Raw genomic sequence first — 17,894 nt, forward strand, 5'->3', positions numbered from 1 at the left:
TTGCTGTACAGAGAGCAGGTGATGGTGGTGATAGTACTCGTTGTCATCTGGCCCTCCCTCTGTCTCGCCCTGAGCCAGCTCCAGCTGTGCTTTTTAAGAGGCTCAGTGTGGGGGCCCGGGTTCCTATTCTAGGCCCATCTCATGGCCTGGGCTAAATTTGGACAGAGAAAACAGGACAAGAGAGAAGAAAAGTAAAAGAGCAAAAAGAGATTCCGCAACTACCAACTGCAGCACATGCAGTCGAGTGCTCGGATTTAGCGACGCTGATGAAGACGAGACAATGGACATGTGTTTTCTTTCTCGCAACAGGTCATAAATTTGTGGCTTAACTCGTGACAGGTTATGTGCTCCCTCCTCAACCTCACTCTTGTCATCTCCTTCTCACTGCGTGGTGCTGCAACCATGAGACCATGTGTCCATACTGTAATTCTTACATTGTGCACTAGTGCAGTCAGCACTTACCAGGTCCATCCAGGAGGGACATATGACTGCAGCAATCCAAGTTCATTTATTTATAGGGTTTCATCACGACCACCTCACACAACCCTACAGAGGCAGCAGCCGACATACTGCATCTATACCAGTCTAAGAATATACTGCAAGAACAACAGATTTCATTCTCACTCGACTCACGAGATACAAAAGACTTATTTTAGGAAAAATAGACCCAACGTTGTGTTGTCTTGCTTTTACTTCAATAAGCAGACGAGGCGTGACATCAGGTCTTTTACTATTAACTTGCTACTTTATTAACTTGTATACATTCATGTGCTACCTGCATGGCTATCCAGAACTGGCTTACCGGCGGGGCTTCCTCGCAAGCCCATCACTGCTGTGGCATGCTGGGTAATGTAGTTCTCATGTTACTATACTCATAACATCACAAACGTGACAAACAATAGCTGGAAAAGAGCCTAAATGTATTTATTGTTAAGACAGTAAGTCTGAATAGTATCAAAACATTTAGGTCCAGTGTGTAAGAATTAGTGACATCTAATTATGAGCTACTACGACTTCACAGACCAGAAAAACATGTACTTTTTACTGTACTCATGTGTGAAAATGAAATTGTCACTGGCTGGCAATGCTTATTCTAAGGTTATGAAAACAAAGCAATTTTCTCTATAAAGCCCTTACAAACTTACTTTGTAAGTTAATCTTTCAATTTCTACCAATAACCTGCCTAAATGTTACAAACTGGACCTTTAAGCCATCATATATGCAAGTCAAGATTTAAAAGTAAGCCTATTCAGACAAAGTCATAATAGCATAAGCCATAGTGAACATTTATTGTATGATTTTTTTGATTCTGAAATGCACTTATAAGGTTTTGAAACCCTGTTTTTTTCTGTTAATTGTGTGAGTGTGAGTACAGTATACGGTGACCGCAGTGAGGACACGTCGCCCCTCGCAGCTCATCAACCTGAGCCGGTGTTTACGGAGGCTGAGAAAGACAGGGCTTTGCTGGACGAGCAGACATGCCTGTGCTGGATTTGGGATGCGGCCCTGCTGTCCTACACTGGAATGTTAATTAGGTGAGCCGAGCAAAGGAGAGGTGACCCATACCGTTACCCTGCCAACCCTTCCCAAACAACCAGGTGGGATTAGTGTGACGGAAAGTCGAGTCAGGGTATGCTCTGCACGTATCTGCTGACTGAGAGCGTGAACACAGGCCATGGCTGCAGTCAGCCAACTCTTTCAAGGCCATGAAAGAATAGATTCAGTTTATAAGTAAATTTAATAGATTAAGTTCAAAGTTTAAGTATAATTTTCACGTTTTTATCTCAAGAAGTGAAAAAATGGATTGTGAAAATGAAGAAATCAGTCTCTTCAGCATTATTATAGCCTGTATATGTGTATAATATGTGGTTGTTCACCTGCCCAGGGACTACAGTACTGAAGTACAAAGCATATTTTCTCAAACTGACATTGACGTACTTTGTATACTATCCCTCCTATAAAAAAAATTGGTTTAAATAAACCAAACTAAACATTATGATGCACACAGAAGACATTTGACAGGCCATCACCAGTGTTTTCTTTTGCAATCTCAACAGCACCTCCAACTTTATCACGAGTTGCATCACTCAAACAAAATACCACAAAAAACAATGTTTACGGTTGAGGCAGCGCAGGGAACAAAACAAATAGTCTACTTAAAGGTTTCGTAACTTCTTTGCAACTTTCAAGCACGATATAAAAAAAACTCTTCTTTTCCATTGCCTCTGTGCGGTCACAAAATAGAGAAATACTAACATAAAAACAAAGTTTATAGAATGTTATTTTAATGCAAAACCGTCCATGTAAATGGAATAACTAGCTCTGGCTAATGTTATTATAAGAAGACAATGATAAGATTGTTTTTAAACTCTGCGTTTAATCATTTTACAAACAGGAGCTGAACTCATGTTAGAACACAATCCCCCTGCTATATTTAGGACAACTGTTCACAAGTCTGCATTGATGAAGATAAATTTAGTATATACATATATATATAATCTGGAGAGAAATGATAGCAGATGATGTTAATCTGAGGAGTGTATTTGCTGTAGGCTCTCCTCTGCTGGAAGGTACCTGGTGTGGTAACTCATTCAATACTGACCTCTAGAGGACGACCTGTGGCTGTACAGACCAAAAACTGTGTCGTATACATACATAGACTGTACATAATCTATAGCCTGTATGTGTATATACAGTATATATATATAACTATGCTAACTATTCATTTCATTTTCTCAGCTAAAACATTTTAGATTTCATTTAAAAAAAAAAGAAGCTATTTTACAGAACACAAGTTGATTCAATGCGACTTTATTGGGTGGCGTCAGTATTTACCAATTGTGTAATATCTCGATATGATATTACACAACAATATTGTATTATATATGTACATGTATTGCACAAATCCTTCCTAAAACTCAAAGGATATATGACTGTTTCTGAGATCAATTTATTAAATACGTCACTGTCGAGCATATACAGTACTAAAGAGGATCTGATAAGAGACTACAAACATTACGTTTGCCGTGTTTTGTAAGGTTTCTTACAAACGGCACGATCAAGCTCGTCACACTCATCTGAAACATACACGACGATAACAACCGGTTTAGTCAATACCTGCACTCTTGAGGCTGATAAAGAAACAAACAATTGCAGACGTTTAATTAAGTTGTCTGTGTGTTTTGCCTTAAAATGAGCAGAACTTAACTTGTGTTGAAGACATTCATTGAAATTCAGCAATGTCCTGTCTCACTCGTCTACTTTGACATTGTACGTCATCAACCACAAGGATTTCAAACACATACTGGTCACCCACTGCCGGTAATATGAGTCTATCTGATCGACATCATAATTAACATGGACATAATATTGAAGAATGTGGACAGTCATATTAAACTAGAGTAGTAATAAAATAAACTATAAAATAAACTTACATATAACTGTACATGAAATGTGACTATGTGGCACTGATTGGTCCAAGGATGATTTACAACTACTGTTTTTTTTTTATTATAATATTTGCATACATATGGTGAAAAATAAAGACTTGTAAATCTGAGACAGTATGCTAAGCAGGATGCAGCATACAGTGACCCTTCAGTTGCAGCTGCTCGTTAGTACCGGTCCTATAATCAATACCTCGAATAGTGCCTTAACGCATAATGTAATAAATACAGAACACAGTGTCACAGTATTTACGAGGACCTCTGTTCAAATAAGCACAAGATATAAATCCTATATGAATTTGATTGACGTCACAAGCAGAGCAGCAGCTGAGCGATTAGTTAGACGAAACCACCATGTCCAGTTCTTTGACTCCCTCCTGACTGGAGGTGAGGCCACAGCTGCCTGAGAGGGGGCTGTCGGAGAAATGGCTGGCAGACCTGGGCACCGCAGCCGGGGAGGGAGGAGCCTGTGCCAGACCGGGCTTCTTCGGCGGGATGGGAGGAGGATTTCCCCTGTCAGCCCTGGGAATGATGGGAGATCTGATTCCCGGCTGAAGTGCCACTGCCGCTCTTCCGACGACGGGAGACAAAGGCGCCGCCAGGCTGCGGTAGTCTGTACCGAAGGGCGAATTGTTTGGTGCCACGAGCTTCGGTGTGGCGCTCTGCTGGACGTTAGTGAAGCGAGACAGGACCTGAGTAACGGTGCTCCGGGCCATCTGCTTGGCTGGACTGGCTTCTGGAGAGGAGGCACTGGTCACAGGGGAGAGTTCTGTTGGAGATTGAGGAGGAGGAGCAGGCTGTGTGGCCTGGGACTGTGGTTCTGGCTCAGTCGTACCCTGGAACTTATGACGAGCAGCATGGAAGCGCTGGTTGATCCCGACCTGGTATGGAGACTGGTAGCCCCCAGGACTTTGGTTTACTGGCGGACTTTTGGCAAGAACAGGTGAGGAGCAGGGGGAGGAAGACGGGAAATTATAGTGGGCAGTGTTGCACGAGGAGAACGACATCTGGGTCTCATTAACTTGAGGGTTTTCGATCCCATTCAGTAGGCAAGTCTTCTCTGAGAGGGCGTTGTTTGGACTATGATGGCCAATGGTCTCCGTCTGACAGTGGTGACCGTTGACTGTTGGTTGATCAGTGGGTTGATTTCCATCTTCCTCGATATCAACAACCTTTATATTATCTATTAATGTCTTTCCTGGACTCACTTTAACGGCCCACTCCTTTACTGCCACCTCTGCTGGAGCTGTATCTCCCATGATGTTCACCTCCTGCAGTTTCCTCCTCAGCTCTTCAGCCTGATCAAAACCAGAAGAGCAAGATCAGTTTCAATCACAAATCTGTCTTTGATTTACAAGTTAATTTCCTCTTGAACATCATATGAAAATAATCTGACGCACGAGCAAACAAAGTGAAGGAGATTTCAAAGTGTCAGACCTGCTGTTGTAGCTGATAACAATGCGCTTCCTCCTTCTTCAGACGTGAGCGGAGTTGCTCTCGCTCCGTGTCAAACTCAGCTAGCTGCTCCTCCACTCTCGCCTCCATCCTCAGTGCTCTCTTCCTCTCATCCTCCAGCTCCCTCTTCAGGGCCTGACAAGCTTCCTTCTCCTGCACAACATGTAGGTTTTATTTATAACAGAATGCAAAACCTGACTTAAACGGAACTTTGCGGCATAATGGCACTATCAAGGAAAAAGGTATGGGAAATAAATATTACCTTGTCAAGTTTACGACTCAGCTCAGTCACTCGATGTCCTTCCTCCAGAGCTCTGGCACTTGCCCACTTGCACTCTTTGGCCAGAGCACAGGACAGCTGTTTGTGCTGAGCCCGTTCTTCTTCTAGCTGCTCAGTAATTCGCCGCTGTTCTTTTTCCAACCGCCGGACCTGGCTGCGCTCAAACTCCAACTAAAGGCACAGAGACAAAATAACCACAACAGAGGAAGTTCTGAATACCGTGAGATTAAGACAGCACAGCGCAGACGTAATGCTTGCAGTGAAATCCCTGTTACTATAGAGGGCACCTGTTGTTGTAAGCGCTCCCTCTCCTTCTCCAGAATGTAAGTGACATCGTCTCCCTCGGCCGTGTCCTCGGCATGTCTCCTCTTCTCCTCCTCCAGATCTGCAATGACCTGAAACAAACACAGGGGGGTGACAGAGAGTGAAGAAAGGAATCATTCAGCTCAAGTTTAGTCTGTTTGTTGGTCCAGGGTTAGCTGTGTCCAGTGGCCACACTGTAGGCAAAGGCTGCTGCAAATTAGCTTAGCAAAACAAAAAGGCACATACTTATTTTCATACTTTCTACTTAGTTTTGTGAAATGTGTTTTAAAAGAGCAAATGCCTCATCTTGCAGTGTAAAAACACATCTTTTATTCACACTGATTAACTTAATCTACTATATGCCTTGTGTTTAAATTCCAATATTTTACATGTTTAATTGCCTCCTCCACATATGTTTACTCCTTTATTAACCTATATTTTCCCGTGTTTGCATGTTTAAGGAACCATCTGTCTCATCACGCAGACTCACCCTTCTGTGCCGGCTCTCAGCTGCAGCCAGCTGGGCCAACATCTTCTCCTGCATCCTCCTGCAGTGGCTCACCACCAGCTTGAGAATGACCAGTGGGTTGGAGACGGGGGGCAGACAGCCCGGGTCCTTGTTCTGACCTCCAACAATATTGTTGTCTCTCTGCAATGCCAGGAAGGGGTCGCTGAGGTTGTACCTGCCATAGCGCTCCTGGATAAACAGCTCTTTGTGTTGGGCCTAAAGAGATTAGAAGAGTGGGGTAAGACTTTTAAAGCCTTGGATCTTTTGTAATAATTATGTGACCGCTTTTCTGGATTCTCCAGATTTTCCCAGCCATGACTGAATACTGGTTTTTCATTTTTTGCCATGTTCCAGGCCTGGCAACTACTGAAGACCTCGTGCTCCCCTGAGGATGAATTGTACTGACTCAGGAGATTTCCTGACTTTCCCTTTAAGGTAAAGAAGGAGGGTTTAGGGTCAGGGTAGAGAAAGAAGACCAGAAGGTAAGATAGATGCTAAGTGGATAAGACAAATTAGTAATAGTAATGGCCACAGTTACAATGAGAGAAAGTGACAAACAAATTTGGTCGAATAAAAATGTATGAGAACGAATAATTTATACTTTTCATCATACTAACAATTTCCCCCATTCTTCCCCTGATCGTTTCAACGCACAGTTTTTTGTGTTCATGTCGTCCTCAGTAAATTCAAATCATCTTCCTTCCCAGTGATGAAAAATGTCCTCACATTTATCCATTATCAAAACTTTGACAAAGTAGAGACGACTACAAACTTCAAACAAGGCACAGCGCTGTGTGTCGTACATAGTCGTGGTCAGTATTTCTACATACTGTACAACGGATGGGCCAAATCTAATCATTATCATTCTATCAGTTCATGAACTTTGAATTTATTTTCACAAGATGAGATGATAACAATAATCTCCTGTAGTTATGCTTTTAGTGTACATGCTTCTGATATTTGTCTCCCATCAGAAGTGAACTGCTACACACCATGAGCGGTGTCTCTATTTAAAAAAAAAAAAGAAGAAGAAGAAGTAAAAAAAAAAAGACAGATGGTGTGTCTGTCTATGTTTATCCGGACAGCTGCTCTGGACTCAGACTTGGCCAAGGCAGAGCTCTTCTGTTTAACTTGTGAAAGGAAGGATAATGGAAAGCAAGACATTTAGGGTTCAGCATCTACCATCATGCCTGCAGAGAGAGAAAGATAATAGGGGGGGTGGGGGGGGGGGGACTGTAACAGACCTGGCAACCTGACTTAGTGAGGTTTCAACAAAAGAGGATCAAGAGATTAGAGGCTGTGGCAGCATGAGGACAGAACTCTTGACGACTGACACTAAGATAAGTTCAGAAGTTTAGTGTGGGTGGACCAATGGAGCGACTTTTAGCCACTTCACCGTTTTTACCGTCGACTTCTTCTTACTCTGTAGGTGCAAAGGTACACTTACATTATTTACACTATATTAGGTTACAACTATATCAACCAGGGATGCATTGGTCTAATCTGAACACTATTTATATCCAGATTTCGACGGTGTAAATCTCACTGTGCATTGTTTGCCCTACATTCAGTTAGAACGGCGCTGCTAGATTATTGAGAACTGCTGCTGCAAAAACATCCACATTCATAACATTAATATCAAGGCGCTACTGATGATTATCACTCGCAACCAAAATTACACCCACAATCAAGTCCTTTGTGGCCTCCTTTTATATGAGGATTAACAATATAGTATCTTAGCTGCTTTAGGCCAGGGCCACGGATAATATTTAAGTTCCAGAGCGGCGGAACTTCTTATCACTCCCTGTGGACCTCTGAATAATTATCACAACACTGTGTTTCTCCCCTGCCTCTCCCCAGTGACAGAGAGAGACAGAGAGAGAGAGAGAGAGAGAGAGAAAGAGACAAAACAGTGCTTTGGTAAATTGTGTGTCGCTAATCTGTCTTTCACCATAGATCTGTGAGGTGCAGAGTCAGGAAGCTGTTCAGGGAGCATTTGTCGACTGTTGGCGGAGCGCACGTTTACATTATCAGACGATCACATTTGTGAGAGGCTTAAATCGTGACTGTGATAAAAATACGATTATGAACTCTCACTGAACTTCCGGGTTCAGTTGTAGCAGTAGATTCTGCGTCTGAGACACTTTTTGGGTGTTTTTTTAGCCATAATGCTGCTATATGAAGCTGTGTGCCTTACTCACGTTGTGTGCTTCTTACACCTAGCCGGCTCAGTCGATAAACTATATAAGATTAATCAGCATTGTGCCAATCCATTTGTATTTAAAAGCTTCACTATAAATCTACAAAACATCTTTACTTGGGGATACATGCTGGATTTGATGTTTCTATATCTCCTCTGATATAGAAAGACAGGGTGGCAAAGCTGCGATACTTTGCTGCCGTTATCTGATCCAGTCCACTGAGGGCGGATCAAGCGACCTGAAGGTTGAAACAGGAAAACACAGAGTGCCCACGAGATTTCAAAAATGCCCAGCCAACACTCAGCATCTCGGCAACAGTTTTGTGTGATTCTGAATATCTTGTGAATTTGGAATATTGGTCCTTTTCATATGGGTTTCACTTCTGACTGACTTAAGAAATGCCATTTGTCAGCAAACATATATTCACCCTGCGCTGAACACTGCATACTGATTAATGTAAATTCTTTGACTAAATATAGAAGAAGGCCGTTTTTAGGCAGTTGTGTAATTTCGTCTTCAAAGAGACTTCATCAGATCATTACTCTTCCCATCAGTGACTACTTCTTCCCAACAGGGATGTGTCACTTTACAGAAAGAGAAAATAAATGAGCTGAGGTCATGATTTTCTTGATGGACACAGTCAGCCTGATTCTCGCTGATGTAGTTGCTTGCAAAAGCAGGAGGGGGAATTTGAAAAGCGTTGAAGTTTATTTTTGCTTTTTAAGATTTTTAGAAAGACTGGTAATTGTTTTTTATTTCTTTATTTATTCAGTCTTCACATATTTCCATAACTGGAAAATTGGTCTTAAACCTTCAGGGTTCTCTTTTCTTCCCATTAAGCACAGCATCCACGTTATTTGAAAAAGTTGACTCATAAACAGCCTCTGCCCCTCTTTTCCCTCCCCAGCGCCTCAGTCCACAGTCAGATGTTCTCGTCTACAACACAAAGAGAGGCTGTTTTCCTCTGCATCACTCCGCCGCTTCAAAGAGGTTGAAGAAAGTGAAGAGAGGGATTACAGGGAACACATTTTCATGTTACTTACTACTTAACACTGCAGTGCATTCATTAGAGCTTGCCGTACGTGTACAATACCATGAACACGCGGCACATTGCTGTTATGCATCACAGTCTACAGTACTTCTATTATTCATTCTTCTGTCTGTTTGCTACAGTTCTTGGCAACTGGTTTGCTTTTGCTTGGGAATCAGTCGTCGTGCTTTGGCTGCACTGGTTTCAGTCCAGCTTATCAGCTTTGTTGACACATGCCTGGACTATGTCAGTTTCAAAATCTGTACAATTCTAGGACAAAGTAATATATGAACTTCTTCCCTAAGTACACCTATATATCTTTCCGAGCTGATTTTGCAGATTGCAGACAGTATACAAAGGACATAGATGTCTGAAAAAGCCTTTGCATTGTAGTCCGTGAGTGAAATGCAGTGAATGCAACAGCAACTGACAATACAATCGGTGTTTGGATCTTGAAGCTAAAAAAGTTATTTTCTGTGTTTCAGTGCTGCCCCATTACCAAAAAAGACAAGCATTTATTTTTATTTTTTTTTAGATTTCCGCTCATGTGAAACCATGAGAACTCCATAGTTAATTAAAGGCTCATTTCCATATCCGACTCTCCTTTGAACTTTAAGTAAAAGCATGCAGTATATTTTCCTCCCAAAGCAGAGACTACTGGATCACTGCAGATCTTTGTGTGCCAAACATTAGCGTTGCCAGAGACTGACTTCCTTTTAAAAGCCACAGCGTGAGCAGCTGCACAAGTGAGTCACAAGAGGAAAAAATGCAGCAGATAGTTAAAATGCCTGCAATAGAAAAAAGAAAGAAGAAAGAAAGAAAAAAAACAACAACACATCATTAACGTAACATCCCATGCTTATCGAATAACTGTTAATTGTCAGATTTTTTTCAAAACACCAACAAAGAGGAAAACATGTGACGACTTGCAAGTTCTTATGCGAAGTGTACACTTCATCATATAAGGCACAGTGACACGGTGTGATCGCCATGGCGACCTGTGGTTAAGATAAACACAGCTGTGACAAGTCACTTAGGACAGACACGAGCAACATGACTGGACTCACTTCTCTAATTACTGTGGGGCCAACAGTTAAATGGTTGGACACGCCAGCAGCTCAGTTAGGCTGTACTTAGACACAACAGTGCTATTATTTTAAATGCTACCATCAGTCTGCTGACATGCTCACATTCAAAGCGCTAATGTTCAGTAGATCGATTTACTGTAGTCATCCTCTTAATTTAGCACGCTAACCGTTTGTTCATTAGCAATAAACTCGGTGCAACTGGGTTTTGCAGATCCTTGCAATTCAGCCTAATGAAGGACATAAATACCTGCATTACATTGTATGACTAATCCATCCAAATGTACACATTGCCCATCAAGCCACAGATGAGAACCACACGTTGGTGCTAAAGGGGGACGTTAGGGGATCTCCAAAGTCAGTAGAATTCAGCGTATGAGTCCTATAAATATCTGTACAAATGTTTCTGTCAACCTGTCCATTAGCTGTTGAGATGCTTCACTTGATAATAGCTTTGACCTGTTGGTGAGTCTCATTGGAAAGTCAGGAGATCCTCAGAGGACTGCTAATGTCTCTATATAATATAACAAACCATTCGGTTGTTGTTGTTGAAATATTTCAGTCAAGACCGCGGGCAGTGGGAAAAACCTGAAATGCATTACGACTATCCATAGAGATTTTAGTTATTACCATTATATGGTTATATTTTAATGATAGCAATCTACTTTAATGTGAATGCAGGACTACAAATTCTCCATCACTAATTCCTTTACAGAAGAAAGGTATGAGTCCCACGGGGAGGAGATCAGTTTTCACTCTCCGCTCTCTGCAGTTAATTTCCTACAGGTCAGTGGTTATACCCTCATTTAACGCGGCAAAGCGTTAACACTGCAGCACTGACTCAACCCTTGGTTCTTGAATGGGTTAACAGTTTGTCCTGTTCAAGCCATGAAAGAAGCACAGCCACATTCCCCACAAGCTCTAGTTAAGGCCAGTGTTTATTTGTTCACTCCTGCTCTCGCTCACAGTGAGCCACCAGGCAACCAGCGTGCTGCAATCCTTCTTGCCTTAGATGGCCAGATCCCAGGAGTAATGTAGGAATGTGGTCTAGACACAACACATGGACATTCATCAGTAGTCTCTCTTAGACGGCTCTAGTTTGCTCTTTCAATGGTGCATTTTACACCAGGAGAGTGAATTTCAACCCAATAGCATAAAGGCTATAAAGACTAAGTATTATTAGTGAGAGCAGAGTTTTCTTATTCACTGCTTATCTTATATTTGTGTTTTATCACCAACACCATAGACACAATTTCACGTAAGTTAAAAGTTCTTTTTAAAAAAAACAAACATCCTCAAGGCAGTGGGAACAATCACTGAAAGGCCTGCAGGACTCAGTGTTGGAAAATAGCCTGACGATCCTTTAATTGAAATGCAGCGTTAATCCTGCCCAAAGTAAGGCATCCTATAATTGGAAGAAGTCTCTCTCTCTCTTATTTCTGCTCATGCAAAAAATTACATTTGTTGTGAGACAATGACAATGTCATAAAAGACTTACTGTGCTCCAAAGGCATAGATACTATATTATATTATTATATATTTTTTTTTTTTACAAGGAATGAATACAACCAAGCTGACAACTATCTGAACTATCGTCAGCTTAATTGTGTTAACTTCCTCATTATGTTTCCAGTTGCTTCTGTACTTTTACAACACTAAAAATACCACCCACAGCTCTACAAATATCCTAGGGGTGAGAATCACAGGGTACCTCATGATACGATACATGGTCCACGTCCGCGATACCAATAATATCACGATACAACGATTCTGTGATCATCAATATATTGCAAAACCATCATATAGAGATACACCACAATATCCGTCAAACTGAAGAACAATGCGTCCGTGAAAAGATTTTCACTATTTATTAACATGTACTGAACGTGGATGGGGAGACATGAAGTAGTGATGCCCGGCGAGTGAAACTGGAAACTCGATATTTGCTCTGGCGTATTGATTATCGTATTGCACGAGGAGGGACGACGATATATACAGTAACCAAATCAATATTTTGGTCTACCCCTAACATAGCAAACATGCAGGATCATGACATCCACTAACATAAGCCTAAATCACCTCTTGGTACAAAGTTGGTCCTGAGAACAGTATGCATAGGTTAACAATAAACTGCATTTCCCTGGCCTATTGGCAACTGAAGGCAACCTCAAATCAACAGAAACATCCCTGACTTTTTAACCAATCAATAAGTCACACACACAAAAACATGTATTATTAATTTAACGTAGTGCACAAGTGAGACCGAGAGAGAGAAAGAGATAATCAATCAGTAAATTGAGAGACTACATCAAATCTGTCAACAGTGACCAACATAAGAATCTCTCCATCCACACTATAGACAAACTTGACTGGAGCTGCTGTTCTCTCTGACACAACTATATACTAACAACACAGTCTAATTGTGTCCAGCTTCAGTCAATAAATACCTTTAGGGCATCAATGACCAGGTCCCGGGCCTCCAGCTCTCCCTCCAGGATGCTGAAAAGCATCAGCAACTCTGACTTGGTCAAACTCTCCATGTTCAGCTTGGACTGCGAGGACAGAAGATGTGAGAAAAAGAAACGGATTTGAGATTTTTTTTTTTTTAATTATGATGGCAGTTTAAACAGCATTACTCTTCATGAAAATAATAAACCTTGCTTGATTTATTCAACACAATAATTGCACATCTTGAGGAAAAAGTCTCATAAATCTGTGGCTTGGATCATATGGTTTCTATCTAGGGAAGGATTTATTTTGCCGAGTAGGAACAGTGCACAGAAACCACACAAACAATCTTTGAATTGATTTCACAGTTACACTGAATACCACACAGAATAGTTTAAGCGCTGCACAACTGAGCAGCATCTTTAATCAAAGTTGCATCACACATCAAACACTTAAGAGCCGACTAACTTTCAAATGTTAAACGTACTATCCCTTAGTTTTGTTTTCCCTCCGTACATTCCATATATCCTGTGTGACAGTCGCTCCATGTTGGGGATGTTATGTGGTCTCTTTGTAGTGATTCTGCACTCTAATCTCACAGCTGTGTTGGTACCGCTGACAAGTCCTGCGGTGCCCACACCTCAAACATCTATACCGCACTCCAGCCGAGCGAACGTATGCAGGCCCTCCTTTGAAATGTGATCAAAGCGGTTAATGTTTTCTCTCTAAGCATCCTTTTCAGATGATAGTTGTCACGTGTGACATGTGTGAGGGATAGATGAACAGCACACTGGCTGAGGATCTGATGCTAGAAATGTACTTAAGCTTTGACTCACTGATATGTGAGTCAAAGCTTTATGTCCTAGGCCCCTTTTGTGAGAACAGAAGTCTGAAAATAAACACAAAGAACAGTATGCAGAGGAATGGGCTCCGGTGACCTCACTGAACTGCATCGACAGCCTAATCCCCAGAACATCATGCTCTCACAAAGAAAGGACACAATGTTTTAGCTGTGCCTTCACCAGCACTCATGGTTTACGGCTTAACCGCGTTCGTGGCTTGTAAAATGCTAATTAAACTACAACATACACACACCTCCCTTTGGTTTTGGTTTTACAGTCTTGCTCACTAATTTCACAGGCCACTGTAATGACTGTGAGAAGAGTGTGTGTGTTGTGTTATGAGAAGTGTCTGACACAACATCAGGATTGTGTAGATCCTCTCCATTCTAATATTATTTCAGGTAATCCCCCTTGGTTAGAGTTGGTAATCATGAGGGTATACAAACATGGAGCAACAGCATGGGAAATACACATTTTCCCACACATTCTTACGGCTTTAACTCGGGTCAAATGCGCTGTGTCTTTTACCTTTTTAAGCATGTTTGTTTTAAGCCTGGTCAGCTGTGTGCTTGGACTGAATAGATAGATGGATGGATGTATAGTATAACTGGCAATAAAACAATAATAATTACTGCAAAATAATTTGCGTTGGGGTTATTTAGTATTATTGTTGTTGTTGTTGTTGTTATTATTTATCTATTTAAATACAACAGGTTCAATGTATCGATATAATGTCCTATGCTTTGAAAATAGGTTTGTTTTGAATGTTTAACCTCAGATTTGCAGTTGTCTGCCCTTTCAGATAAAACACTCTATTTTTAATTTTTCTGACATTTATTGAGATAATAATCTATATGGACTGATGTTCTGATAACTGCCATATCCCATAACAGATGGATGGTACAGTGACAGATGAATGAATGGATGGATAGATTGTTAGATGACAGATAGACTGACTGCTGGATGGATGATGGATGAATATAAAGGATATACTGACTTGAATAATTATATTCCCATGTTGAATCACATTAAAATTAAATATTCCTTTCACATGACTTGAGGCAGCGACAAACTTTTAATGCTTGGACATTTTCGTACCAGACCGTGTGAATCCTCTATACACCATCACCAACTGTAATGGCAAAATTCTATTTTTTTCCCCACTTAGATTGATTTATCAATAATACACCCACAATACTTTATTTGAAGTTAATTTCCTTTGTTGATGTAAATTAACTGATTAAATTTACCAGCTTTTTTCTCTTCAGCCACAGCAGTGTTCTCTCTCCCTTGCATAACATCACTACTCCAGCCTGTGTCACTGGAAATTTAAATTGAAAAGGGGTTTAAAAATTGCCATTAAACAAAAGTGTGACATGCCAACAATAAAATGGCTTCTACACCATCTATATAAGCTGCAGTATGGAACCTCCATTGCCCCCTAGTGGACCTCTGAGTAATAACAAAAGCACTGCAGCATCATGGCGTTCCACTTCTATCTCCATAGAGCGAGGTCGACTGCATAAGACATTTAGGTTATGTGTTGTATGTCTATCTTTTATCATGACATTACTGGTCAAGACTGCATCCAGAAATCTGCTTGGTGCAGGAACAGCAGCGGCTGTGATTGAAAATGCAGGCAGGTGGTCAATATCGGACAATCCTTTTTATGAGATGCCAAAAATCATGATTGTGATTAAAATAGAATTGTGAAGATCTACCGAGCACACAGGTTTAATTTTTAGCTCTAGGATCCATGTAGAAACTTTTTGAGGGTCCTTTTTGGCAATTTAGTCCAAACATATGCAGCCGTCTGCCTTTTTAGCGCTATGCTACGTAGCTGTTGTGCTTCAGCCATGCCTCCATCGGTCATGGCATTGAATGTGTTACTTTATGTTAGGGTGGCAATTTTATTTCCTGTCCCACATCCTGCACATGGAGATGATGCACTGCATTATAAGTGGCACTTGACTGACAATTTTTCTAAAAGTACACATCTGACCCAATGAATGTGAAGAAAGCAGGGAAACTGTCAGTGTGGACCTGCTGGACTGATGTCAACCAAACTGTCAGACACATGGTGTTCAACCTTCCTCTCATTGTCCAGGGGGGAAGTTCAAGTCAGTCGCAAAAAACTTAATGGAAACTCCAGCAAAGAAAAGGAGATGCAGCTACAACAAAAAAATGGAAACTACTTACAAAAGGGTGAAGCCAGCCGAAGGAGATTATCTGAGTTTTTTTTTTTTTCTCTATTGCACATGCTCAAAAAGAGATGTGAGGATCTATGAACACATTACTACTGAAACCCAAAGGCTGTGAGGAGGCAGACAAGGCAACAGCTGCTGTATTACCTAGTGTTTATCACATTGCAGATCAACAGACCCAGGACGTAAGCTAGCGTCATTTTCCAGACTCAGGATTGAAGGAAATGTCATGTGGTCGTACAAATCCTGCAGCCATAGTAGCAGATGTTATTGCACCTGCCTCTGTTTGGAAAACAGAGTTATGTCATTATTATTTCTTATATATTATGTGATACTTGTAAAGAATACAAAAGCGTAGGAAAGCGTTGAAAAATGTGCCCTGCACTGGTTCTATATTTTATAAGCCACAGCCTTTATTAAGCATCAGCAGTATGCTTCATACATACTCTCTTTCCTGTGTTTATTTTTTAAGCTGAATAGACAGCGATGGTGGATCAGTGGTATACCGAGTTATATTTTAACTGGAAGGTTGTGGGTTTAATTCCTGGCTCCACTAGCTCCACACAGCTGTCAGGAAAAATCACAGGGCTTTTACCCAGCAGTGTGTGAATGGGTAAGATGTGTGATAGAAAACATGCTGCACATAGATGTGCTGTACAAATGTAGTGTGCAGCAGCTTTGAGTGGTCTTTAAGACGAGAAAAGAAAAGAAAAATAAAGAACAATCTATCAGCATTGATGATGGGTGTCCCACATTGTCCCACATATAAGTTCTATTTAGTTTGTTGGGATCTGGGATCCTGCTCTTTGTGCAGCCGTGGAATGTTTTCAAAGTGCTTGAGATGGAGGCTTAATCCATACCGTGTGAACTAACATGACAATGGTTTGAAAGTAGCCAACGGTTTCATTAGATTTCAAAGTAACGCACTACAGCTTTAAACTGTATGGTCAGCTGAGGGACGCTGTGTGAAGTTGAGGTCTGATGAGTTTCCTTGTCCAGTGACCAGGATGTCTGAGCAGATGCAGCACGTCTGGAATCTCAATTGGGTTTGTTAGTCAACCCACTTTCAGTGTAAGCCACTTGTTTTACTCACTCTGGTTCCAGACTAATGGTGTTTTACTCACTCTGGTTCCAGACTAATGGTGTTTTACTCACTCTGGTTCCAGACTAATGGTTTTCATACAGACTCGCTGTCTTGGAAACATGTTTAGGGATATTTAAATTACAAGAAGCGTTCACCCCGTTATAAAATAAGTGGGGAATTCAATATGCATCAAACGGTCTTCAGCGTCCGACTGAATGAGATGACATGTCACTGTCACGCTTCTTCTAATCTGTACAATAATTATTGTTTAAGTGTTTTCGTATAAACTAAACCCTCATCTGAACGGTACAGATTGGTTCGGCCTGTAGCCGTGACTTCTTACGCTAACAACTTTTTTTGTTCTTCTTCACTAGTGTCTAAGACACGGTGAGACGCAGACATTGATGGACTCTAACTTCCCACAGCCCACGGAAAACGATTTTTTGTGGTTCTCCTTACCTTCATGTGGGACTGTGGGGTCCGTGGAAACTCCAGCATGAACTTTTATCCCGTGAGAAGATTTCTTTGGCTTGATTCGCGTCCCCTCTGATTCCGACGCAGCGGAACACTAGGCTGCTAAGCTCTGCTCTAACTGACAGCTGACGCAGCCAATAGCAAAGAAAAGCTTAGTGCTCTGACCAATGAGAAGCGAGAGCTGAGAAACGGGGCGGGGACAGTCTCGTCCCGCCTCTTGGATTTTAGTAGGATTTCTTTGTTAAGTATTTCTTGAGTCTCCCACTTTCAGCCAGTCTAACAAATGTGCACGTTTCACCTTCTTTTCTTTAGTGGACACAATTCAGTTTAAGAGTATTTTATGCTACTTGTATTTCCTTGTTGTGATGATAGATGGATTTAAACCACAAGGAGAATAGATAAAGTGCACTTCACTGTATCTCTACTGCATGAAGCACTTAACTTAGCAAACATATGTACAATATGTATACAGACACCAAATTACAATCTAATGGAATATAGTGTTAACTGAAGTATCATTTCATGTACAAATAG

At 41.2% G+C, this 17,894-nt stretch overlaps 1 protein-coding gene across 1 annotated transcript; it reads right to left on the reverse strand.

The window, feature by feature from the left end:
• Nucleotides 1-2,795: 2,795 nt before the first annotated feature.
• Nucleotides 2,796-17,489, reverse strand: LOC131460842 (CTTNBP2 N-terminal-like protein). Its single transcript, XM_058631673.1, has 7 exons — nucleotides 17,346-17,489; nucleotides 12,756-12,860; nucleotides 5,975-6,208; nucleotides 5,469-5,576; nucleotides 5,164-5,352; nucleotides 4,884-5,054; nucleotides 2,796-4,744 (listed from the first exon to the last, which is right to left on the reverse strand). The coding sequence occupies exons 1-7, from the start codon at nucleotides 17,382-17,384 to the stop codon at nucleotides 3,782-3,784; spliced, it is 1,809 nt and encodes a 602-aa protein (XP_058487656.1). The 5' UTR covers nucleotides 17,385-17,489; the 3' UTR covers nucleotides 2,796-3,781.
• Nucleotides 17,490-17,894: the final 405 nt, after the last annotated feature.

Source organism: Solea solea, chromosome 6, assembly GCF_958295425.1.
Source record: "Solea solea chromosome 6, fSolSol10.1, whole genome shotgun sequence".
NCBI classification, from domain to species: domain Eukaryota; kingdom Metazoa; phylum Chordata; class Actinopteri; order Pleuronectiformes; family Soleidae; genus Solea; species Solea solea.